This window comes from Haliotis rubra, unplaced genomic scaffold, assembly GCF_003918875.1.
Source record: "Haliotis rubra isolate DU_JTF1 unplaced genomic scaffold, ASM391887v1 Scf37, whole genome shotgun sequence".
Taxonomy (NCBI): Eukaryota; Metazoa; Mollusca; class Gastropoda; order Lepetellida; family Haliotidae; genus Haliotis; species Haliotis rubra.
Window position 1 is genome coordinate 2841888 of NW_025767046.1, and position 21382 is coordinate 2863269.

General features: G+C 40.9%; 1 protein-coding gene across 1 annotated transcript; it reads right to left on the minus strand.

Moving 5' to 3' along the window:
• Positions 1–486: 486 nt before the first annotated feature.
• LOC124285894 (NACHT and WD repeat domain-containing protein 2-like) lies at positions 487–17388 on the minus strand. Its single transcript, XM_046722178.1, has 7 exons — positions 16993–17388; positions 10185–10273; positions 9122–9241; positions 8647–8859; positions 7490–7634; positions 6477–7048; positions 487–6154 (listed from the first exon to the last, which is right to left on the minus strand). Exons 1-7 carry the CDS (start codon positions 17108–17110, stop codon positions 2174–2176), a joined length of 5238 nt encoding a protein of 1745 aa, XP_046578134.1. The 5' UTR covers positions 17111–17388; the 3' UTR covers positions 487–2173.
• Positions 17389–21382: the final 3994 nt, after the last annotated feature.

Below are 21382 nucleotides of genomic sequence, written 5' to 3' on the forward strand. Positions count from 1 at the left end.
TAAATGCAAATAAAAACGAAGCTGTACCCATAGTTGTATGTTTTCTAAATAATAAAGAAGTTGTCCTTGCCTAGTGGTTAAAGTGTTCGGTCGTCACGTCGAAGACTCGGGTTCGATTACCCACATGGGTAAAATGTGTGAAACCCATTTGTGGTGTCCCCTGCCGTGACATTGCTGGAATATTGATAAAGGCTGCGTAAAACCAAAGTCACACACTCACTCACTCACTCACTGTTTCAATAACAGCCGGAATCCAAATGTTCCACTATAGATGTATCACAGAATGATAGCTATAACAAATCACACCAAATAACGTACAAGTAGTATGTTTCTATATCAGTTCTCTTAACCCGTATCTCAGCATGACTCACTAACTCACTCACTCACTCACTCAGCATAACTCACTCACTCACTCAGCATGACTCACTCACTCAGCATGACTCACTCACTCACTCACTGTTTTCAATAACAGCCGGAATCCAAATGTTCTAGATAGAATTTATTTCCAAAAGGTGTCAATCATAAATAACAAAAGCATTAAGAGAACTGTATATGGCTGAAAGCACTATAGATATATCACAGAATGATGGCTATAACACATCACACCAAATAACTTAAAAGTATTATGTCTATATCAGTTCTCTAAACCCGTATCTCAGCATGAGACATCGTCCTTGGTAGAAGACAATTTGTCCTTAACACAAATCTCACCTCAGGTGTCCCTGACATCAACATGGACATTTTTTTAATACAAAGGGAGACAACTCATGTAGGTGTAGACGCAATCATTTCCAGTAGCCTTACATTACATAAATTCCTCAATCATCATTGACTGATGTAGATGGTATTTCTATTTCTTTGACTGATAGTATTTACAGCCTGACACAAACATAATGTACATATTTACAGATTGCTTTAAAAATACCTAAGAATACATCAAACTTTATTTCAGACTGGAAGCGTTTTTCACTTCATTTGGTTATATATAATGATCACCACATCGTGAGTAGTACTAATTTATATGAACGATGACTGTACACACATACTATTCTTGCTGTATCATGTTCATGTATGAAACGGGTCATAACATTATGAGAATAAAGCATTCCTAAAATCAGCCTCATAAATGTTAAATACTTTCAATCTGTCATGGGTCCACTTGTACAAAACTTTTCAGTGCTACAACTGTTGAAAGTCTATGACAAATATCGGGAGTTTGAGCTAGCTAAGCGCTAAGACCGTTTTGTACAAGTTGACCCGTGAGCATTCATCGAATCCTATCTGGAGGTGCAAACAAACTTCCAAACTGACCTCATTCTATTGATAATAAGGACACTTACACATGACTATGCAGGATAAAACTGAGGTGCACTTATTGCGACTGACTATTGCATATATAATATTGCATAGGGTGTGCCATTCTATCTATGAGTGTCATGTACAGCTATTTACATTGTAGAACAAGACTGTTCAACTTCCTGTCAAAAATCGTTTGTTTCCTCATACATTCATGTTATATATACTGAGGGAATCAGATAAGGGAACACCACTTCATGGGAGTGTTCCTTTATTTATTCCCAGATTTTCTCCAACATCGCTAAAGCCGGTGATTAAAACTGGAAAATCTGAAAGGAACACTGAATGTCCTGTGTTCCTGTATTTGTTTCTCTCAGTATATGTTGCATTTTTGTATTGCTCTGTTTGATAGGCTGTATTGAACGCTTTGTACCTTAATGAGCCACCTATCATGAACTGATATATGTTCTTCTGTTATCCAAAGATGTAGTAATTTTTATAACATCCCATAATTAGTGTCCAAAAACGCAGATTCCTCTACTATGCATTATATACTCATGCCAATAATAGTTGTCACCCCCTTCAATATTTTTTGTTGGAGAGGGGTGTGGGGGGTTTGGGTGGGGAAGGGGGTGACAACCATTATTGGCATGAGTATAGATTGTCCTATGTCTTTGGTTTCACTTATGTTTGAACAGTATTTCAGTAATATCAAAGCATGGAAGGTTAATGCGTGAAGAACGTCTAGGGGATGTTGGGTGTAGCCGTTTGCCACTTCAATGATACCAACAAGCACTGTTCCGAACATTCATTCAGTAATAATCTTTTCAGCGTCCATGTATTATGATGACGAAGTTCGATTCAGTCTTCACCAATGTCACATCACTGAACAAGCAGCAGATTTTGAATGCATCTGAGTGTCAGATTTGGGTCGTTCCCTTGGCACATGTTGGACCTTCTTCAGTAGTTCTTTTTCCCTGGGGCCTAAGCTCACCACAGAAGGTGGACGAGAGTAGCTGCGGAAGCTGAACTGGTCGATTTTATCCCAGGATCGTGATGCTTTTCCATCCACAGCAGGTGTTGGAGATTTGGGCAGCTGCCTACTGCTTACTCTAGCCAGAACGAGCTGAGGGTTTTCCACGGCTGGATCTATGAGGACGTACGAGACAACTGTTCCATCTGTACAACCAACGATCAATGTTCTGTCATCCTTGCATAGTGTCAAGGAGCAAATAGTAGCGTGGACCTCACACTGGGCAATGACCTGACTGTCACAAATACGTATTGCGTATATCATTGATCCTTTAAAGTACACTACGACATAACCATCTAATAAAAGGGCTTTAGGCACTGAAGGAGGGTTTAGAATCTGGCTTGTGTAATCGCCGCTCATCAGGTCAAATATACGTGATTCTTTGTCCAAGCAGAAAGTGAAGTCGTTTGCAAACAGAACATCTTGTATATCAACTGCTGAGTCGAGAAAAGGCTCGATCTTTCTGATAACCCATCCATTTCCGACTTCAAAGAGGAGGAAACCATAGTGAGGTGGGTTGTTCAGATACCCATTCTCAATACCATCGTGACAGACGTCAGGCGCATTGGTGGAGTAGATGACTGCAATCCAGTTCTCCATGCAAGGACATGGTCTGAGGTCAATGATGTCGTCCTCATTGTCCACCAGTCCTAGACTCTCAAGCGTGTAGCATGCTAATCTCATGTCCTTGTTTAAGTCAAAGATGCATATGGTCGGTGTATCATACACACCCGAGTTTTCAAGATAGTCCTTTGCAGTAAGAGCAACCAGGTAGCGATCACTTCTTGTTACAAAGGGCTTTTTGAGAACAAATTTCAAAGCTTGTGCATGCTCCTCTTCTGCAAATGCTCCTGCTGCAAACTGCATTACTGTAATGTAGTATGGGGCTCGGAAAGTAACTTCTTTCTGTCCAACGAAGATGATGATGTTTTTCTCATTCAGACAAACGCAGTATCCAGGAGCATTACCAAATTCCTTTATAACCCTTCTCTCAGTCATGTCCCAAATCCGCGTTGAGGTTTCACTCATTTTGGGGACAACAGTAAGCAAGAGATAATCCCCAGCTGGTGTGATGGCCATATCCTTGACATCTGAGTCATGGGTAAGGAGATCAAGCATTGTCCCAGTCTTCATGTCTATCATGCCTATGGCATCACTCTCCTCACACTGAACAATTGCTACAGAACCATCCTTCGTCAACAGGACCTGTTGGATGGGGCCAGTGACTTTGTCAAGCATGTCCACCTTGTTAACAGCTTCCTCTATGTTCCACACCTGTATTGTCTTGTGTCCTTGGAGCTGTGTGACAACCTGGTTTCTGTTTTTAGTAACCAAAAGGGATGTGATGATTCCGATAGGGGCCTGAAGGCTGGTTACAACACTCTGTGTTTCAATTTGCCAAACGTACACATTCCGGAATATGGTACCAATAACATACTTGCTGTCGCTAGAGAATTCAGCTTTCGTGAAGTTGAGTTCAACGTAGTGACTCTTTGGTAGCCTGAACTCTTCTGGGATGTCACTGGGTCTCTCCAGCTTTGCACACACACTCTCGGTAGCTCGATCGTGAACGACCAGAATCCTGTCCCCACGAACAAGGACAAACTCATCATCAGGGGATACCTTGAGATCAAGAATAGTATCATCTTGCAGAACTTCATCTAGGAGTCCTTTGTAGCTCATATCCACCACACCATAACTGATGTGCAGCGTATACAGTTTTGATTCTACAGAATTGGACAAGAAAGCTCTGTATCCATCATGGCTAAATGTGAAGGAACTGGGTTTATAGCCAATTGACAAAGTACACAGAAGATCCAGTGAGTCCAGGTCGTAGGATAGCAGATATTCGTCTGAACTGCAGAACACATATTTTCCATCTGGGGAGATTTCGCATATTGTGGATTTCCCATCCAAAGCTACAATTTGCAATAGTTTGCAAGATGGCACGTCCGCTATACACAGAAAGCTTGTATCTGTTGTCACTATGGCACAGAGTCTGTCATTTGTGATGCACATTGGCCCTTTCTTGTATGTTTCAGTGGGTTTCATCTCAATATGATTCAGAATAATTATCTGTCCAAGGAATGATCCACTATCTGCTTCATGAAACTTGATTGCCTTTTCTGTGGCATGATCGACGATGACGAAATACTTTCCGTCTGGTGTGACCAAAAAGTCTCCATTTGAAGTAAAGACTCTATTTTTCAGTTCACCATTCAAAAGATCAAACATATAGATGTATGAACTGTCCTTTTCCTTTGTAAATAGGAATCTGTCATCGTTTGTAAAGCCAAAATACTCACTGGACACAGGGCATTCCATGGTAAATTGAAGTGAGCTACCGGGAACTTGCAAGTATGGGAAGTTGGGTATGAGGGCACAGTGGTCGAGACCAGTTGTATCGCACTGCTTGACAAGCTCTCGAACATTTGCATGTGTGGAGTAATATGGCAGAAGGCGACCAGTGATTTCTGCAGGTAGATTGTTGATGTCTCGATTTAGTGTTGGCTCAGCCACCCGCAATGCTCCTTCAACAAGCGAAGCTTCTGATGCAGGACTCAGAGAAAAGTCTGTCATTATATGCTGCAACGACAGAGCTTTAATCTTGTTATATAACCATTCATAGTTGAAGAGAACTAGTGTCTTGAACTCGTCAGCTCTTCCTGATAAATCAAGATGGCGAGGAACCTTGTCATACTTTCTTTTGTTAAATTTCACACCTATTCCGTTGCTTGTGAATGTCAAAGGTTGTGTTGGAACTCTCCTGTCAGATTTGTCACCACACGACAGAAGAATAACGTCACTTTTCGTGTCATCTTTTGTCACTGGTTTTGGAGTGTCAGCCCAGGTTCCTAGGTAGTAGTCTGCAAGGACTGAATGCGTTTTTCTTTTGATAGATTCTTCACATAAATATCTTGCTTGACACACCTGGAGGAACAGATCGTGGCTCCAGCTGTAAATTGTTGCTTCGTCTGTATTTCTGTATATCAGAAACTGTTCCAGATTGCGTTTCAGTTCCATCCACCTCTGAGGAGGTATTCGACGTATTGCGGGGTGGTAGCCAATGTAGACGCTGTTCAGAGCATCCTCATCTAAAGAAAGTAGATCCTCCATTTCACAGTCACTTAGACCTGTCCCAGAGGCAGCCATAAAAGCCAAGCACCTGGAAACAAAAACTTTACCATGACGTTCTTCAAGTTTGCTTAAAAACATATTGATTGCATCCAAGATTCCCGAAGTCTTTGAAATAGGATCTGTCCCAAGGAAGCTATGAAGGGTCTTCCCTTCTTCAGCCAGCAGATGAATATACATTGGCAGTGAACATTTTGTAAAGGACTCCTGGTAGACTTCATATTGTTCTTGTGTTATTTTCCTTCCAGATGCTGCCATGATTTCATTCATTAATCCCTCACACTCATTGCCACTGAGGTTATCAAGCTGCATGAATGCGCTGTCGTCTTGAACAATGTCACTTCTCAATGTTTCAAGGATTTTGGTGGAGTTTGGCTGACATGTAATTATCATTTTGACATTAACGGGCAACGATGCAGGAATCCATGACATTAGGTGCGCATTATGGTCAGGTTGAATTTGTTCCACTCCATCCAGGAGTATCACAACCGACAAATAGTTTGGAACAGAGTTAAGGAGGTCCTCGAAGTAGACAGGAAGATCCTTTGGGTCTGATGTCTGGTCTCTGTTTACGATGGCACACAACTGAGAACAGATGCTGGAAAGTATTTGTCGAAGATCTGAGCTCTCCTGGGTGAAGCCCACATACCGAACAATCAAGATGCCACTGTCTCCATATATTTTGGGAATCTGCAAAAGAAATATGTTGTTAGTGATACAACTATTGGTTCGTGCAAAGGCAAACAACTTACTACCTTTGATTGTTGAAACAATGTTTGCAAATGTGGAGAAATCTCGTTAGTTTGGCCTACCGAATATATATATATATATATATATATATAGAAAACTATAGATAAGTTTAATGCCCCTACGTTATATGGGTTATATTCTATACTGACTAGGGGCTGAATAATTATTATCAATAAATCCAAAATGATGATTAAGAATTGTATTTCAATGTAAATATTTGTTTGAGATTCGAATGCATTTGATGAAGATTATCAATAATTACCTCTTGCGCAATCCTGGACAGGAGTTTAGTTTTACCACTTCCAGATTCCCCATATATGATCAGAGGCAATGAGGATTGCTGTACAAGGTATGCCTGGACCTGAGACAGCATGTCCTGTCTACCATAGAAGTGAGCTCCGAGCTGCTTGCATCGCTCGAGGTGGAGCAGCGGTTCATGACATAGTTCCGGAAAGTCCATTCTTCTTCTAGGAACAGTCTCGTCAATGAGCTGAACTAGCCGATCATGAACTTGGGTACACAGCTCATCGAGGTACTTCCTGTGAAGCTTGGAGTTGATGACATCGTCATACCGCCACAAAACATCAAAACAAACTGCGTTGTTTGGAGATACTAGATTCTTTGCTCGCTTCTTTACTTGCTGTAGTTTCAGGTCAGCTTCCGCATCGAGTTCCAGCTTGTCAATCTTGTCGTTGTAGATGATGTCGGTGAAACATGGAGTGCGCTCGTCACCAATGTAATTTTTTAGGTCGATGATGTCCCTGAGGACAAGGAGACACTGCTGTTGGGGATTACCGCTGTCGCAGATCCCCATTGTCATCTCAATTTCTTGTTCTGGAAGACATGGATGAATGAACAAATGCTTTATTTTTTGTTTCAATTCTTCATGTATGATCCCACTCTGGATCAGTTTACTATACTGACAAAAGAACCAAAATTGAACAAAGAAACAAAATAAGATACTTGCCAATATAACATAGTGATTTGGTTTTGAAGTCTATCTTGTTTGTAGTTCTAGCAAGTATAACTGAAGCCATTCAAAACCCACTCTCTTATCTGTAATCGAAACATTATGATGTATTTAAATAATTAACACAGTGAATTTCCTAACTACTATTCCGTTGAAGTGTATGAAGCCGTGGGACACATATAGTCAGTCCCCTTTAACGCATTTAGGTACAGTGTGTCTTTTGACTTTATACAAACGCCTCATTCTTTTAATTACATGCATTGAGAACATGCTTCCGACAACTACACTATTTCAGATAAGCTCACCTGACATGAAGTATTTGGTTTTAGTGTCACTGTCTATCGAGCCTTCGCTATAACAGAATTCTGCTCCCTTCTGCAATAAACGCCTTATCTTGGCCTCAGTCTCCAACTTCAAGCTCTCGGCGGCCGATCGTTTGTTCTCGTCATCCTGTAAGGCAAGGTGAAAACCTAATAGGTACATTTCTCTTTGTTTTGTCCACGATCCACAATAATGCTTTAAATGGTATTGAGAAATTAGCGAGACATATTAGCGATGTAGAAATGATCTTCATAAAAGAGATAAACAATTCACTTTTCATTTTCCACTGAAGACCATGGTGCCGTCGTAAAAAGTCATCTTTAGACTAACGTGATCGTTACTCCCATACCTTAACATGGTGTACGACTGTCGTAGCGCTAAGACTGCTTTGTAAAACGGCGTCCAGCTGGGCCCCGTTCCTCAAAGCGATCGTAGCGCTAAGGTGATCGTAACTCCCATACTTTAACATAGACTTACGACTGTCGTAGCGCTACGATCGCTTTGAGGAACGGGGCCCAGGTCAAAAAGCTACCGTAGCGCTACGACTGTCGTAAGTCTACGGAAGAGGTAGACCGTTACGATCATCTTAGTGCTACGACTGTCGTAAGTCTACGCAAGAGGTAGAGGTACGATCCGTTACGATCATCTAGCGCTACGACTGTCGTAAGTCTACGGAAGAGGTAGACCGTTACGATCATCTAGCGCTACGACTGTCGTAAGTCCACGGAAGAGGTAGACCGTTACGCTCATCTAGCGCTACGACTGTCGTAAGTCTACGGAAGAGGTAGACCGTTACGATCATCTAGCGCTACGACTGTCGTAAGTCTACGGAAGAGGTAGACCGTTACGCTCATCAAGTGCTACGATCACTTTGTTGAACGGTGCCCAGGAACTCAAACTCTTCTCATCACTTCTTCAATATCAGAACGGAGGACACCCATAACTGACGGCATATCTTGTACCCACCTTTGGTAAACACCAAAATAAAGCCCATACATTGGTTGTACCCAACTTTGATAAACACCAATATAAAACCCATACAAAATCGGACGTACAGCAGACAGTACATTAAAACCCGGTGTTACAACCCAACGCTTTGCCAACTGACCCAACACACCCTATATATACAGCAACCACTCACACTACTGATATCGTGTATGACCTCAGACGCGGGTTTCAGCACGTAGACAGGTGGAATGTGATTATCGTCCCTGATGTACCAATCGTCAAGCAAGGGGGCGCTGCGAGTCTCACGGCTCCGGTGGTTCTGAAGAGCGATTCGGATTGTTTCGTATTCAGAAGCCGGAATGGTTGCTTGCAATGGACAGGCGCCATACCTTTGTCCAACAAATGCCTGAAACGCAAAGTTAAAAATAAAGGTATGTGTTCATCTATAAACCGTGTTGTGAGTTTTGAAAAAGGACCATTGACGAATAGATCTACTTGAAATACGTGCAATAACGGCTTTAATGAAAAGACGTAGCGGCATCATCTACAGCGACGTCACGACACTACGTCAACAATTACATCAGTATAGAAACAGAACATTTGAAATCATCTTAAAACGTCTGAAAGCACAAGAATTATATGATTAGAATGATTCTGAATGTACATACCAGGAAGCTCGGCCCAGAAGAAAGCTTCTGGCATCGGGTTATCTCCCCTTGGCGGAATTCTGCCGACACAGGAGTCACATTATCTATGTCAGGTCGCAAACCCCACTCCAGGTCAACTACCTGATCAAAAACAAGTTGGAATTATGTGATAATTAGTTTATTGGTGGACATTTTTTTTTAAAAGGTGTTGTTGGGTGTCGATATAAACGCATAATTAGACAGTTCAAATATATAAAGGATAAAAAATCATTTTAACGATTCAATTATCACTTGGCATTTATGTGAAGTGTCAATCTGTAAATATGCCATGGGAACTAAACACATACTTCTTGGAGTGGTGCTGAATCAATGGTCGTGGATTCAATGACGGAACATTTACAGTTACGAGAATATGCACTACTTATAGGCAGATGTCAACACGATACTTGCTGTTCTATTGTTGAAAAGTGTGCTAATGAGACGTCTTCTTCTAAGGATCCGTGAACTAAATAATATACACTGTTTATGGATAACAACTTTTTAAAAATTGTTACTATTGAAACCAACTGCAAATATTAAGACACGATTTATAGATGACGATTGATTACGTACGTACTCGACACGCAACGGTTCAATCTCGCAGTACCTCAGATAATATAACATGATCTCGACACGAAACGGTTTCATCTCGGAGTACCTAAGATGGTACAGCATGATTTCGATAGGTAACGATTTCATCTCGGAGTACCCCAAGATAATACATCATAATCTCAACACATAACGGTTTAACCTCAGTGTTACTCAGATAGTACACCATGCATGATCTCGATACGTATCTGTTTAATCTCAGCGTACCTCAGATAGTACACCATGCATGATCTCGATACGTAACGGTTTCATTTCGGAGTAGCCAAGGAGTGTAGGACACTAAAAGTAATCTCCTGGTCGGAGACACAACGTTAACTGCTCCTATCGATCTGCTTCAACACGGGACTTATCATCGAGTGGTCACGATTGACTGTGTGAATGTCAGAGATACTTAAGTGGGGATACCACACGCGACGAACCCTGTTAGTTGACTTACCTGGAATTCCACTCCATACTTGTTCCTGCAATACTCTCGAATCTTTGGGTAGACTGTCTCCACAAAAGCATTGCGTTCGGTCTGGGAATCTACAATAAATATGCCCAATCAAAACCGGGTACTTAAGGCCGGAACAATATCATTTTTCTCATACTTTATTTTTAAAAATAGCGTGGTAGGTCGGTTGAGTTTTGTTTAATTTTCATTCATATTTTCCAGTCACTCAATTTCAATTTCTGTTAATCAAAACAATTTTATAAACAAGTAGAGAGTATATTAAAATGGCCTTTAATAGGATACCGTTACTTGTGGTTACATCAAAAAGTGCAATTATGTGCAAAAACGAAAAACGTTTAACTTTTATATGAACGACATAAATTAAATCATATAATGACACGATCTTAATACGCATGCTTAGAAAGAAATTCGATTGGGAGTTTTCAGACCGAGTAAAGATATGTGTGTGATTAATTAGGACATCAGGTGCGGGATATGGGCCTATTTGTACCGTGTGCCCGTGGCTAGTAAAAATCTAGTCGGGCCAGTAAATCTCCTTAGTCACTGGCCCGACTGGCTAGTGAATTTTCATGGGGTCATCTTTTAAACATATCACTCTCTCCGACTTGTTAAGTTATAATACACTTTGAAATCATGCAAGATTATGGCCTCATAGATAATGGTATATTACCATTTTGTAATCTTTTGTTTAGATTCTAAATCCAAATTTCGGGCTAGTGAATTGTTTTGTGGGCTAGTAACCTTCAGGCATAGCTAGCCCGACTGGCAAGCAAACTTTGGAAACTATTACGCACACTGATTGTATGGCATAGTTTGTTTACTCGGTGCAACTCCTGGGCCCGCCTTACAATTGCAAGGACACCATACAGAGATCAGACATATGTACCAAGAATGTTCGATCCCGTTGTTGAGCGTTAAGCAGCCACTTGAAACGCGTTCAATGTGAGTCAACATCTTAAGAGCATGTTAAACAAAACATAGATCAAACAATCAATCAAATATTCTGCACTGTTGAGAGGTCAAACACAGGCGTGGAATCCATGAGCATTTTTATGAGACAAGTCTAACATAATTTGAGCCTGTTCAATCAGTACTTGATCCTCTGTTGCTTACAAATACCTGTCGAAAAGTTGCTTTCAAGAATGTTTGGATCTAAATTTATTGTACGATATCTAAACAAAGGATAAGGGTAATTGCTGTTCTGTTACTCCGGAAAACTGATTCTGATGCAAATGCCACCGAAATGAGTTGATTGTCAATCTCATTGTGATTGTTGGTAAAGTCATTGAGCTGCTTCTTTCCTCTTTGAGTATTAAGCACAAAGTGGAAGGAAATTATTGAAAGCATATTAAGTTCTGCTGCTGACAGGTGCACTACCACCAATTTCAGTCAAAGTCAAAGTTGTTGCCATGGAAACGCAAAATTTAGTTTATTCAGAAATCCAAAACTACCAAGAGGCACCAGTTCACCACCAAGCTGAGATCGCCATGCGTACGTGGGTCCTGTGTTTGGGACAACGTGATCTATTGTAGCTCTTGTAGGTCATTTAATACACGCTCATGATAGTTTATGAAGGTGGGCCAGGCTTTTGATACTTTAGCGCCTATTGTTTACTCCCGGGTACCCATAAGCGACCCTGGAATATCCCGACGCCTTCTGAACCTATTGCAGAAGCTAAGCCAGTTGTAATTCCGCTCCATAAACAAGCTTAACTTCAAACCATCACGATGAGGAGATGCCATTGTCCTGTCACATCGCTACCGTCGTTCGTTGTCAACAACAGAAGGGAGATGAGCGTCTTAAGGGAAAGTGTATGCTCTCCCTCTCAGCCACAGTCTTAAGTATCAGGCATGTACACACAACCAAGGCTGAACTGCGGGTTCCTTCATTTGATAGACCAAATGAGCAGCTAATTCTAAATAGGTCCGATAATTCCATAAAATAATGAACTTTTTCTACTTCATTTGTTAGGGTTCTTCATTCAATATCAATCGATCATAAGCCATTGTGGTATTCCATATGTAATCGATATAGCTTCATATGTATCGATAATGCGTAGTGTTACCATAATCCCAACACTAAACTGTTACTCTTCATGACTTTGTAGTTAGCAATTCCCGTCTTACAGGATGTAATGAAATATATATATCAGATTTATGTTACATGGCGTGCGCGCGCACTCGCACGTACATTCGCACACATGCACATGAGAACAGTCAGGTTTAAGAAACAGTTATAATTAACTGTTAACATTACCAGAAACATTCCCGTTGTCACCACACTGGGGGTATTAAATTCCTACATAATCTTTCAAGCTATGTCCATATCCATTCCCTTACTCTCTTCTATCTCAAACTACTTTGATCAGTTCAGAGTTAACATGTACTGTACATCTCTTTTTTTGCTATGTGCAGGGGTGGAAATAACCCACTGCCCGACGCCCGAGTCCAGTGGTTTTTTCTGTCGGTCAAGCAAATTTGTATATCGCACTGTACCGGTGTCCAGTTGACTTTCCAATATTAATTATGTTGTTTATTTTAAAAATCAACAAGAAAACGGCCGGTATAGTGGAAAAATTATCAGGGCAAGTGATTTTACATGTGCCACTGTACCGGAGTACACTAGCAATTTTAAAGTTATTTCCCCCCCTGAATGCGCATTATTGGATTTGAGTGTATCGATGATCAAAGCTTTTGAAAGCTATGGGCTATTCTCAAATGAAACTCGCACTGAGCACAATTAAAGTGTCTATATAAAAACTATCCTTTCTATATACGCGATTCGGTATCAAGCAATCGATTACTTAGTTCGTGATAGCAATAGTAGTCTAATGGGACGTTTCTCCTAGTGACAATCTCCCGGAGGGGGCTTTGTATGTACACAATACACTGTCCTTAAAGCCAGACACTGCTGAGGGGGTATACAGCTACCAATATGTTTTGGCAACACGCTAATGTAGCTTTATGAAAGCCTGAAACGTATTATGATACCCACCCTTTAAATGAATACGCGCCGTTACCTGTAGACATGTAGAGACATATACGAGAAATCTACATGAAATCTACAACTCATTGTATGTCATGCATAGGCCATAAAGACACCTAGTATCTCTGTGGCGTTGAAATATGTGTCAATAGAGACCAGTATTGCGGGCGTTATTGACTTTTAGAGGTTAGGTGTTTGGGTTTTGTTGATAGATATATTATAGGGACGTGAATGATTGCAGTGGATTGTAAATCGACAAGTGACAAGAGTTTCTTGATGTCTACCGTCGTATTGATGACATTCTGATTTAGACAGCGGGCGAGGAGATGGGTGGGGTAGGGTGGGGTCAATCAGAGAGGAATATGACAGCGACAAAATGATGGGCAGACAATGAGAATGAGAGGGTGGGAGGGACAGTGATGAGAGAGAGGTATCTGAAAGAGAGAGTCAGGAAGAAAGACATTTACAGAGTGAAGTATTAATGGTAGAGAAAATCTGAAATTGAATAACAGATTTAAGACGAGAATAAACTAAGAGGGAAGAGATAGAGAGACATTTAATGAATGCGTTGAAAGAGACGAGAAAGAGAGAGGGCGAGAGGGGGAATGGAAGAGTGAGTGAGGGGTGGGAAGGGATGGGGGAATGAATGAGAGAGGGAACTGAAGAATGAACAAAAGAAGGTGGCGGGAGCGAAAGGGTAATAGAGGGAGGGCAAGAGTCAGCGAGAAGAGAGCGAGAGAGTGGGGGCTTATGAATGTGAGAGAGAGAGAAACGCGATGTCTCTAGGGTTGTGTGAAACCCTGGACATGACCGTCGTTTATTGTAGGCAATGAATTGTATTTACACAAAATGTTCAATGTTGGTTGAAAGTTAATATTCCTGTCGTGATTTATTTAATAGATCCCAGGTAGCTTCAACAATGAAAGACGTAGGCTCCTAGCCTCCACCGTTACAGTTCATCAACTATTGACTAGACACACGTGGCTAGTTACCCTGCGTGTATCAGCCGAGACATTCTCCCACAAACAAGATACTCATGTAATATTCACACTCCGATAGTCTCATTAAGCTGAGGAACAGCGGCGTGGGGGGCGGGAGAGAGGGGGAAGAGAAGCAGAGAGAAAGTGAGATAGTGGAAATTAATGACAGAAAGAAAGAAATTTGAGATGGGATGAGAGAGTAAACGAAAGGTTAAGGAGGGAGGGAGAGAAGGGGGAAATTTGTAATGACATACTCAACAACATTACAGCGGCGGTGTACATACTCGAGTCTGGACCAGACAATCCAGTGATCAACAACATGAGCATCAATCTACGCAATTGGAATACGATGACATGTGTCAACCAAGTCAGCGAGTCTGACCACACGATCCCGTTAATCACCTCTTACGACAAGCATGGGTTACTGAAGGTCAGTCTAACACGTGTTGCCAAAAAGCAAACCAGGGTATTTATCGTAACAGAATGGAGATATAATGAACGCGATAAACGAGGATGGCACAGTGAAAACATGTGGTCTGTTCATTAATGGCAGGACCCGTGAAGATCCGGGTTAGTATGAACCTTCAGTAACCCATGCTTGTCGTAAGAGGCGACTAACGGGATCGGGTGGTCAGGCTCGCTGACTTGGTTGACACATGTCATCGTATTCCAATTGCGTAGATTGATGCTCATGCTGTTGATCCCAGGATTGTCTGGTCCAGACTCGATTATTTGACAGACCGCCGCCATATAGCTGGAATATTGCTGAGTGTGGTGTAAAAATAAACTCACTCACTCACTCACTCATTAATGACAGCAAATTCCACATGTTATCCAAATTTGTACGAGTTATACAACCACATCACATTAGTGAGTAGGTGTATTTTCTAAAGCGTTCGGTTGAGGTAAGGTTGTTTTTATATTGCAACAATTTACCTTACCCAGGGCCCCATGTTGTAACATTTACCGACCACAGTCGTAATTCTGAGATATTGTATCTCCTCGGGCTAAGGTAGTTCCTCGGTGGTTTGGCAAAGCGTCTTAGCGTGACAACTGCCGTATCCCCTATAGTCTAATAAACGTACCCTTAGACAAGGCTTAAGGTTATGATCGAGAGTGCATGTGGACTCTATGTTTGGGTCAAGGCGGTCTCAGCCCTACAATTATTGTAGCTCCTACAGTATCACTAAAACATCTGTACAATAATCTCAAGTCTAAGATCGCATTATGAATACGGTCCCGGTGCTTGGAACAAACTGGTGATTGTAGAAGTATTGTATCATTTATAGTTTGATTAAAACATGCTTATAATAGTTTTACCATCTTTAGGCTAAGATGACGTTTGTGAACGCTTTCGACAAGGTGGTATCAACGATAGAGCTGCTGTTTCTCTTTTCAACATATGCCTTTAAAAGTCTTGCTGTGTCTACTATAGTCTATACAACATGTGCTTTTAAAAGTCTTAAGGCTAAAATGCTGTTTCTCCCATAGCCTATTCAACATATGCCTTTAAAAGTCTTAAGGCTAAAATGCTGTTCTCCTATAGTCTATACAGCATATGCCTTTAAAAGTCTTAAGGCTAAAATGCTGTTCTCCTATAGTCTATACAGCATATGCCTTTAAAAGTCTTAAGGCTAAAATGCTGTTCTCCTATAGTCTATACAGCATATGCCTTTAAAAGTCTTAAGGCTAAAATGCTGTTCTCCTATAGTCTATACAGCATATGCCTTTAAAAGTCTTAAGGCTAAAATGCTGTTCTCCTATAGTCTATACAGCATATGCCTTTAAAAGTCTTAAGGCTAAGATGGCGCTGTGCATGTGGCCATCTGCCTGGGGATTAAGGCTTAAATTAAATCTTAAAGAGGGTTATACTCATATGTTTTAAAGTACTATTATGAATACTCTATGCTTTGTAATCTGATAAATCACACTGAACTGGTAGGTAGACACTGAAAGGTTTGTTTGATAAGCAAGGACAAACCCGTTGTATATATACACACTGCAACGGTCAAATGGTAAAGAGCTCCTGTCCAATATGTACAATATTACAGGTTTGTTGTGGCTATGGAGTAGAATTCATGGTGAAATGTATTCAGTGATAATGAGTAAGATGAAATAGCGTCAATGCTTCGTATGCCCTAACCTGCAATCACTATCATATAACTAAGCACATGCATATTTAATCGCATTGCTGTGGTAACAGTATGGTAATCACAAACAATCGATATATTTTTTTTTACATTTATAACAGGTTCAAAGGCGCTTTATATATGAGAGTATATGTCTAACAAGGTTGAAATAACGACCAAACAATGTTACATGGCTGACAAGTGTATTTTTACAGTGTGATTTTCTAATCGATTTAACGGAATTAGAGATAACTGTTCAAATAAGGAGAGTTCATTATCACTGTATTGATCTGTGAGATATTGAATTATACATAGACGATTTGGATAGGGATGGTGAGGGAGAAGATGCAGGTGCATTCGAATTGTGTGCATTCCCATCACACATAGATATGACATATCTATATACATGTACATGTACACATACATTACAATCTACTGGATTCAACAGCGTGGCCAATGGTTTAATTAGCTGGAACGTCATTACTAATCAAAACACTATCAAACTGAAAAAACAGGAATATTAGAAATCACTAGATCAGTTGTTCTTTGTACAAACAAACAATGATGTTAATAAAAATGAAACAATTATACTGTTTATCTTTTTAGTCTAGGGTATAAAAATTGTATATGTTTAGCTATTTTAATTTTTTTCGAAATATTGTAACACATTTGTTAGAACTATTTACACTGACTCACCTGAGCCTGTGGAACAGAGGTAAAGTCGAACCCCCCGTGTGGGTACAAGGGGACATCCCGGGTCCCCCAGTCGACCGCGGAGTATGTCCACACATTCTGAATCTAGCTCAGAACCCATGGCAGTATCAATTCCGCTCTAACGATGAACGAACTTAACTTGAAGTCATGCTCATGTTAAGCCGGGGCCGCCATTGCCGTATCACCTCGCCTCTCTCACTCGTTGTCAACTACAGAGGGTAGCTGTGTGTCTGACTGGTTCAGGTGCTTTACCGGTCGCGGTCGCTCGTTGCGGTCCCGCTGACACTCGTGGGTATGGCCGGTTGCTAGGGACTCTCTTTGTTTATGCTTTGAAAATGAGCAATAATCGGCCCTCGATAGATGTGCGACGGGGCGGTGTTCTGTGACCGTGACTTATTCTGTGCTCAATCAACTATGACAGATTGTCAACACCGCAGTGTGAAACTTCACTTCTATACCATGACGACAGTAGCTAATGATTGAATTGACACATTTAAATGTGTTTTTTACTCTACCAATGCGGGACGTTGATAATGGATTGTTTACATGATCTGAATGTGTCACATTCTAGTTTGACACCGGGAGTACTGTGGCGTCGAGTAAGCCACTTACGATATTGATTCGGGGAATTAGCTTTATAGATTCAGTTGTCAAAAGCGATCGGTAATAAGGGAAATTTGTTACCAATTTTCTCGTAGTCTTAGGTAGATTCCTTCACGGGATGGCGGCTCGACAAAATCTAATATTGGAATGCCGAATGTAAAAGTTGTTTTGTTGTTTAACGCCGCATTCAGCAATATCCCAACTATATGGTGGGGGTCTGTAAATAATCGAGTCTGGACCAGACAATCCAGTGATCAACAGCATGAGCATCTATCTACGAAGTTCGGTCTAGCGATGAGCAATTTAATTATGGATATGATTAGCAAGTTATAATGGAAATTAGACGATATAACAATTAATGATTATTTTCCTTTGTTGTTGTTGTAGTAGTAGTAGTAGTAGTAGTAGTAGTAGTAGTAGTAGAAGTGATTGAGTGAGTTTAGTTTTACGCCGCACTCAGCAATATTCGAGCTATATGGCGGCGGTCTGTAAATAATCGAGTTTGGACCAGACAATCCAGTGATCAAGTAGTAGTAGTAGTAGTAGTAGTAGTAGTAGTAGTAGTAGTAGTAGTAGTAGTAGTAGTAGTAGTAGTAGTAGTGGTAGTGGTAGCAGTAGTAGTGCTTGACAGGACACTAATATAGGATTATTAAAGAGAAAACATAAACATACGCATCATTAGTGGCTATATACATTTGTAAAAGAATTCTGTCTTAAATTATACTAAGCGTCATCAATATAGGATCAAATGATATAGAGGACATGTAAAGAAAGTTGATCAGAAATAATAGAACTAAGAGTGTCATCATAATGTTAAGTGTGTTGACAAACGTGACACATTGTTGCATACAGACAAAAAGTTCAAACAGCACTAGCAAACATCAGTTGTATAGACCAATCCCCCCGCAATGAAAATGACCAACATGAAGCACTCAGTCATTCAATATCTTGTGTACCCTCCTGGCGCATCCAAGACACAGGTGCACCTTGTTCTCATGCTCCTTATCAAGTTCATGAAAAAAGCTTGCGGAATCGCATTCCATTCCTCTACTAGCGCTCTGTGGAGTCCTCGGAGATCCACTGGTGTAGCCACGCTCAAGATCTGGGTTTGATTCCCCATGTGTACAATGTGTGGAATCCATTCCTGATGTTCCCTGTCGTCATATCACTGGAATATTGGTAAAGCGGCTTAAAACCTTACTCACTCACTGTGTGTGACGTGTCCTTGACGATACTATGATTACATTACGATCTATCGTATTATCAAGATATTCTGTTCAATATCAAAATGTTTCGTGTGAGTGAGTTTAGTTTTACGCAATATTCCAGCTATATGGCGGCGGTCTGTAAATAATCCAGTCTGGATCAGACAATCCAGTGATCAACAGCGTGACAATCGATCTACGCAATTTGGATACGATGTGTCAACCAAGTTAACGAGCCTGACCACCGGATCCAGTTAGTCGCCTCTTATGACAAGCATGGGTTACTGTAGACGAATTCTAACCCGGATCTTCACGGGAGGTAGTTACTGTAATCAGATTAGGCTGTGTGTCTGTGTGAAGTGGGCTGTGGGGTAGCCTAGTTGTTAAAGCGTTTGCTCGTCACGCTGAAGACCCGGGTTCGATTCCCCACATGGGTACAATGTGTGGAACCCATTTCTGGTGTCCCCCGCCTTGATATTGCTGGAATATTGCTAAAAACGGTATAAAACCTCATTCACTGTGTGTGGCGTGTCCTTGGCGTGACTATGATTACATTACGATCTCTCGTATTAACTAGATATTCCGTTCAACAGAGAAAATATCAAAATTTTATGGAGAATAAAATGTCACTATAACCGTTATAACCTTTCTATCAGACAAAAACAACAAGAGTTTGATTTTGGTGAATGCACAATCGTTGTATGTTTACCGTTATATTATTAGCTTGCCTTGCCAAAAAATATCAAATGTTATTTAATTATGTAGTACTATGAGCAATAAATATAACACGGATTTACTTAGTTTACATGTGTCGTATTTACATCATCGAGCGCCTACAGAAAAGCTTAATCGTGGAATATTTGTAAAGATAAACAGCACGGAATATTGCCGAGGTTTAATTAACGGATCATGCAAAGGCAAGCTGAGATAGTATCGCTGAGCTAAGTCACCTTGTGTTGACTGGAGTCGGAGCCTTTAATCTAAACCAATATCAGCAGGATTGCGTGCCCACTTCAAAATGTCACTGTCCAACATGCAGACCTAATAAACCCAGTCGCCATTCACTGTAGGTCGTCCACAAAAAAACTTTAATGAAACATTGATCTACGTGTCTTTATTAACTTCGTCTTGAAACCGAAGACTTGTATTTGCATGTTATAATCTGATACTGTTAGGCATTATGTTGTCATGGTAACACAGTAGTGTTTAATACTCATAGAGTCATTTGACTGAGTGGGTAAGTTTCACGCGGCTTTAACAATTTTCTCGAGTCGTTTCTTGTTGTGTAATGAAATATTTTTTCCCCGGTTTAGAAATAAACAAACAGGAAACTAAGTACCTTTAGTGATGACTTCACGTGTCGTACCTTTCACCGTATAAGGGTATTTAGGTTTAGCGCCAGTTTAACTATATGCCAATATATATTTCTGTGACATGGAGTGCGTGTTTCATGCATAGGCGGGTCCAGGAGGGGGTAGGGGTGCAGTGTGCGCACCCCACCTTTTGTCCTGAAAGTTTATTAAATGACCATTGAAACTCTCGTGTAAATGAAGTGTGCGCCCCTCCTTTCTCAATAGCGTGCACACACACACACCACCACCCCACCCCCCACCCCTTCTCAAAAAGCTGTATCCGGCTCTGTAATGGGAGAACAAATCCATTGTGATGTTCATTAGTGATGAATAACGCACTCAAGACAGCGATTCCTGGCACGACAAAGGCACGTAACTCTGCATAACGAATGGAGGGGCGGATTGTGAACACCTGACAACGTACACGTAACTGTTGGTAGGGCAGCGATAAGTTACAAAAAACTGATTGAAGTGTAATAAAATCCCTTGTTGCAGTCCCGTCAGTATGCTACAACGAGACAGGTAGTATTTTTCAGCCCCACAGTGTGCGACTTCCTTGCACATGTAAATGTAAACGGGAAAATGCATGAACCTACTTAAGCTTGATGACATCTATCTCCAATGTCAGAAGGGGACTGATAACTTAGTTACGGACAGAATATATGGGCTTTTATATTACAAATTTAGTTGTTGTATTTTATAAAAAAAGATGATAGTTTATGACAGATTATCCAGCTATGAATGAGAAAGTGTTCGGTCCTGAAAACACATACTTTGTTTGTCTGTATTTTATGCCGCTTTTTTCAATACGTTTCCCAGCGTCAAACACCAATCGTGATTAACAATAAGGTCAGGTAGTGCACGTGTTTACCCTTAACCCTGAAGAGATGTAGGCCTTAAAAACCCTGAACCATACAAAAAGTTGGGGGTCCTGATCTGAATGTGTAGGTCCTATATTTTTTAAATAATATGAAAATAATAATCTTAGTTATTGGGGATGAAAAAGCTGTTGGCCATAAGGACCCGCAGAAAACAAAAGCTGTGGGTCCGAGTGGTTTTCTGTCGGCTTCGGACCTAATGGCCGACGTTAATTTCGAACGCTGGGGTCAGGTGAATTCGGGTTTAGAGACGCGCGCGCGTGCGTGCGAGCGCGTGTGTATATGACGATGGTAGGGACATGCTTACACTTTCACTTCTGTATACAAGATACGA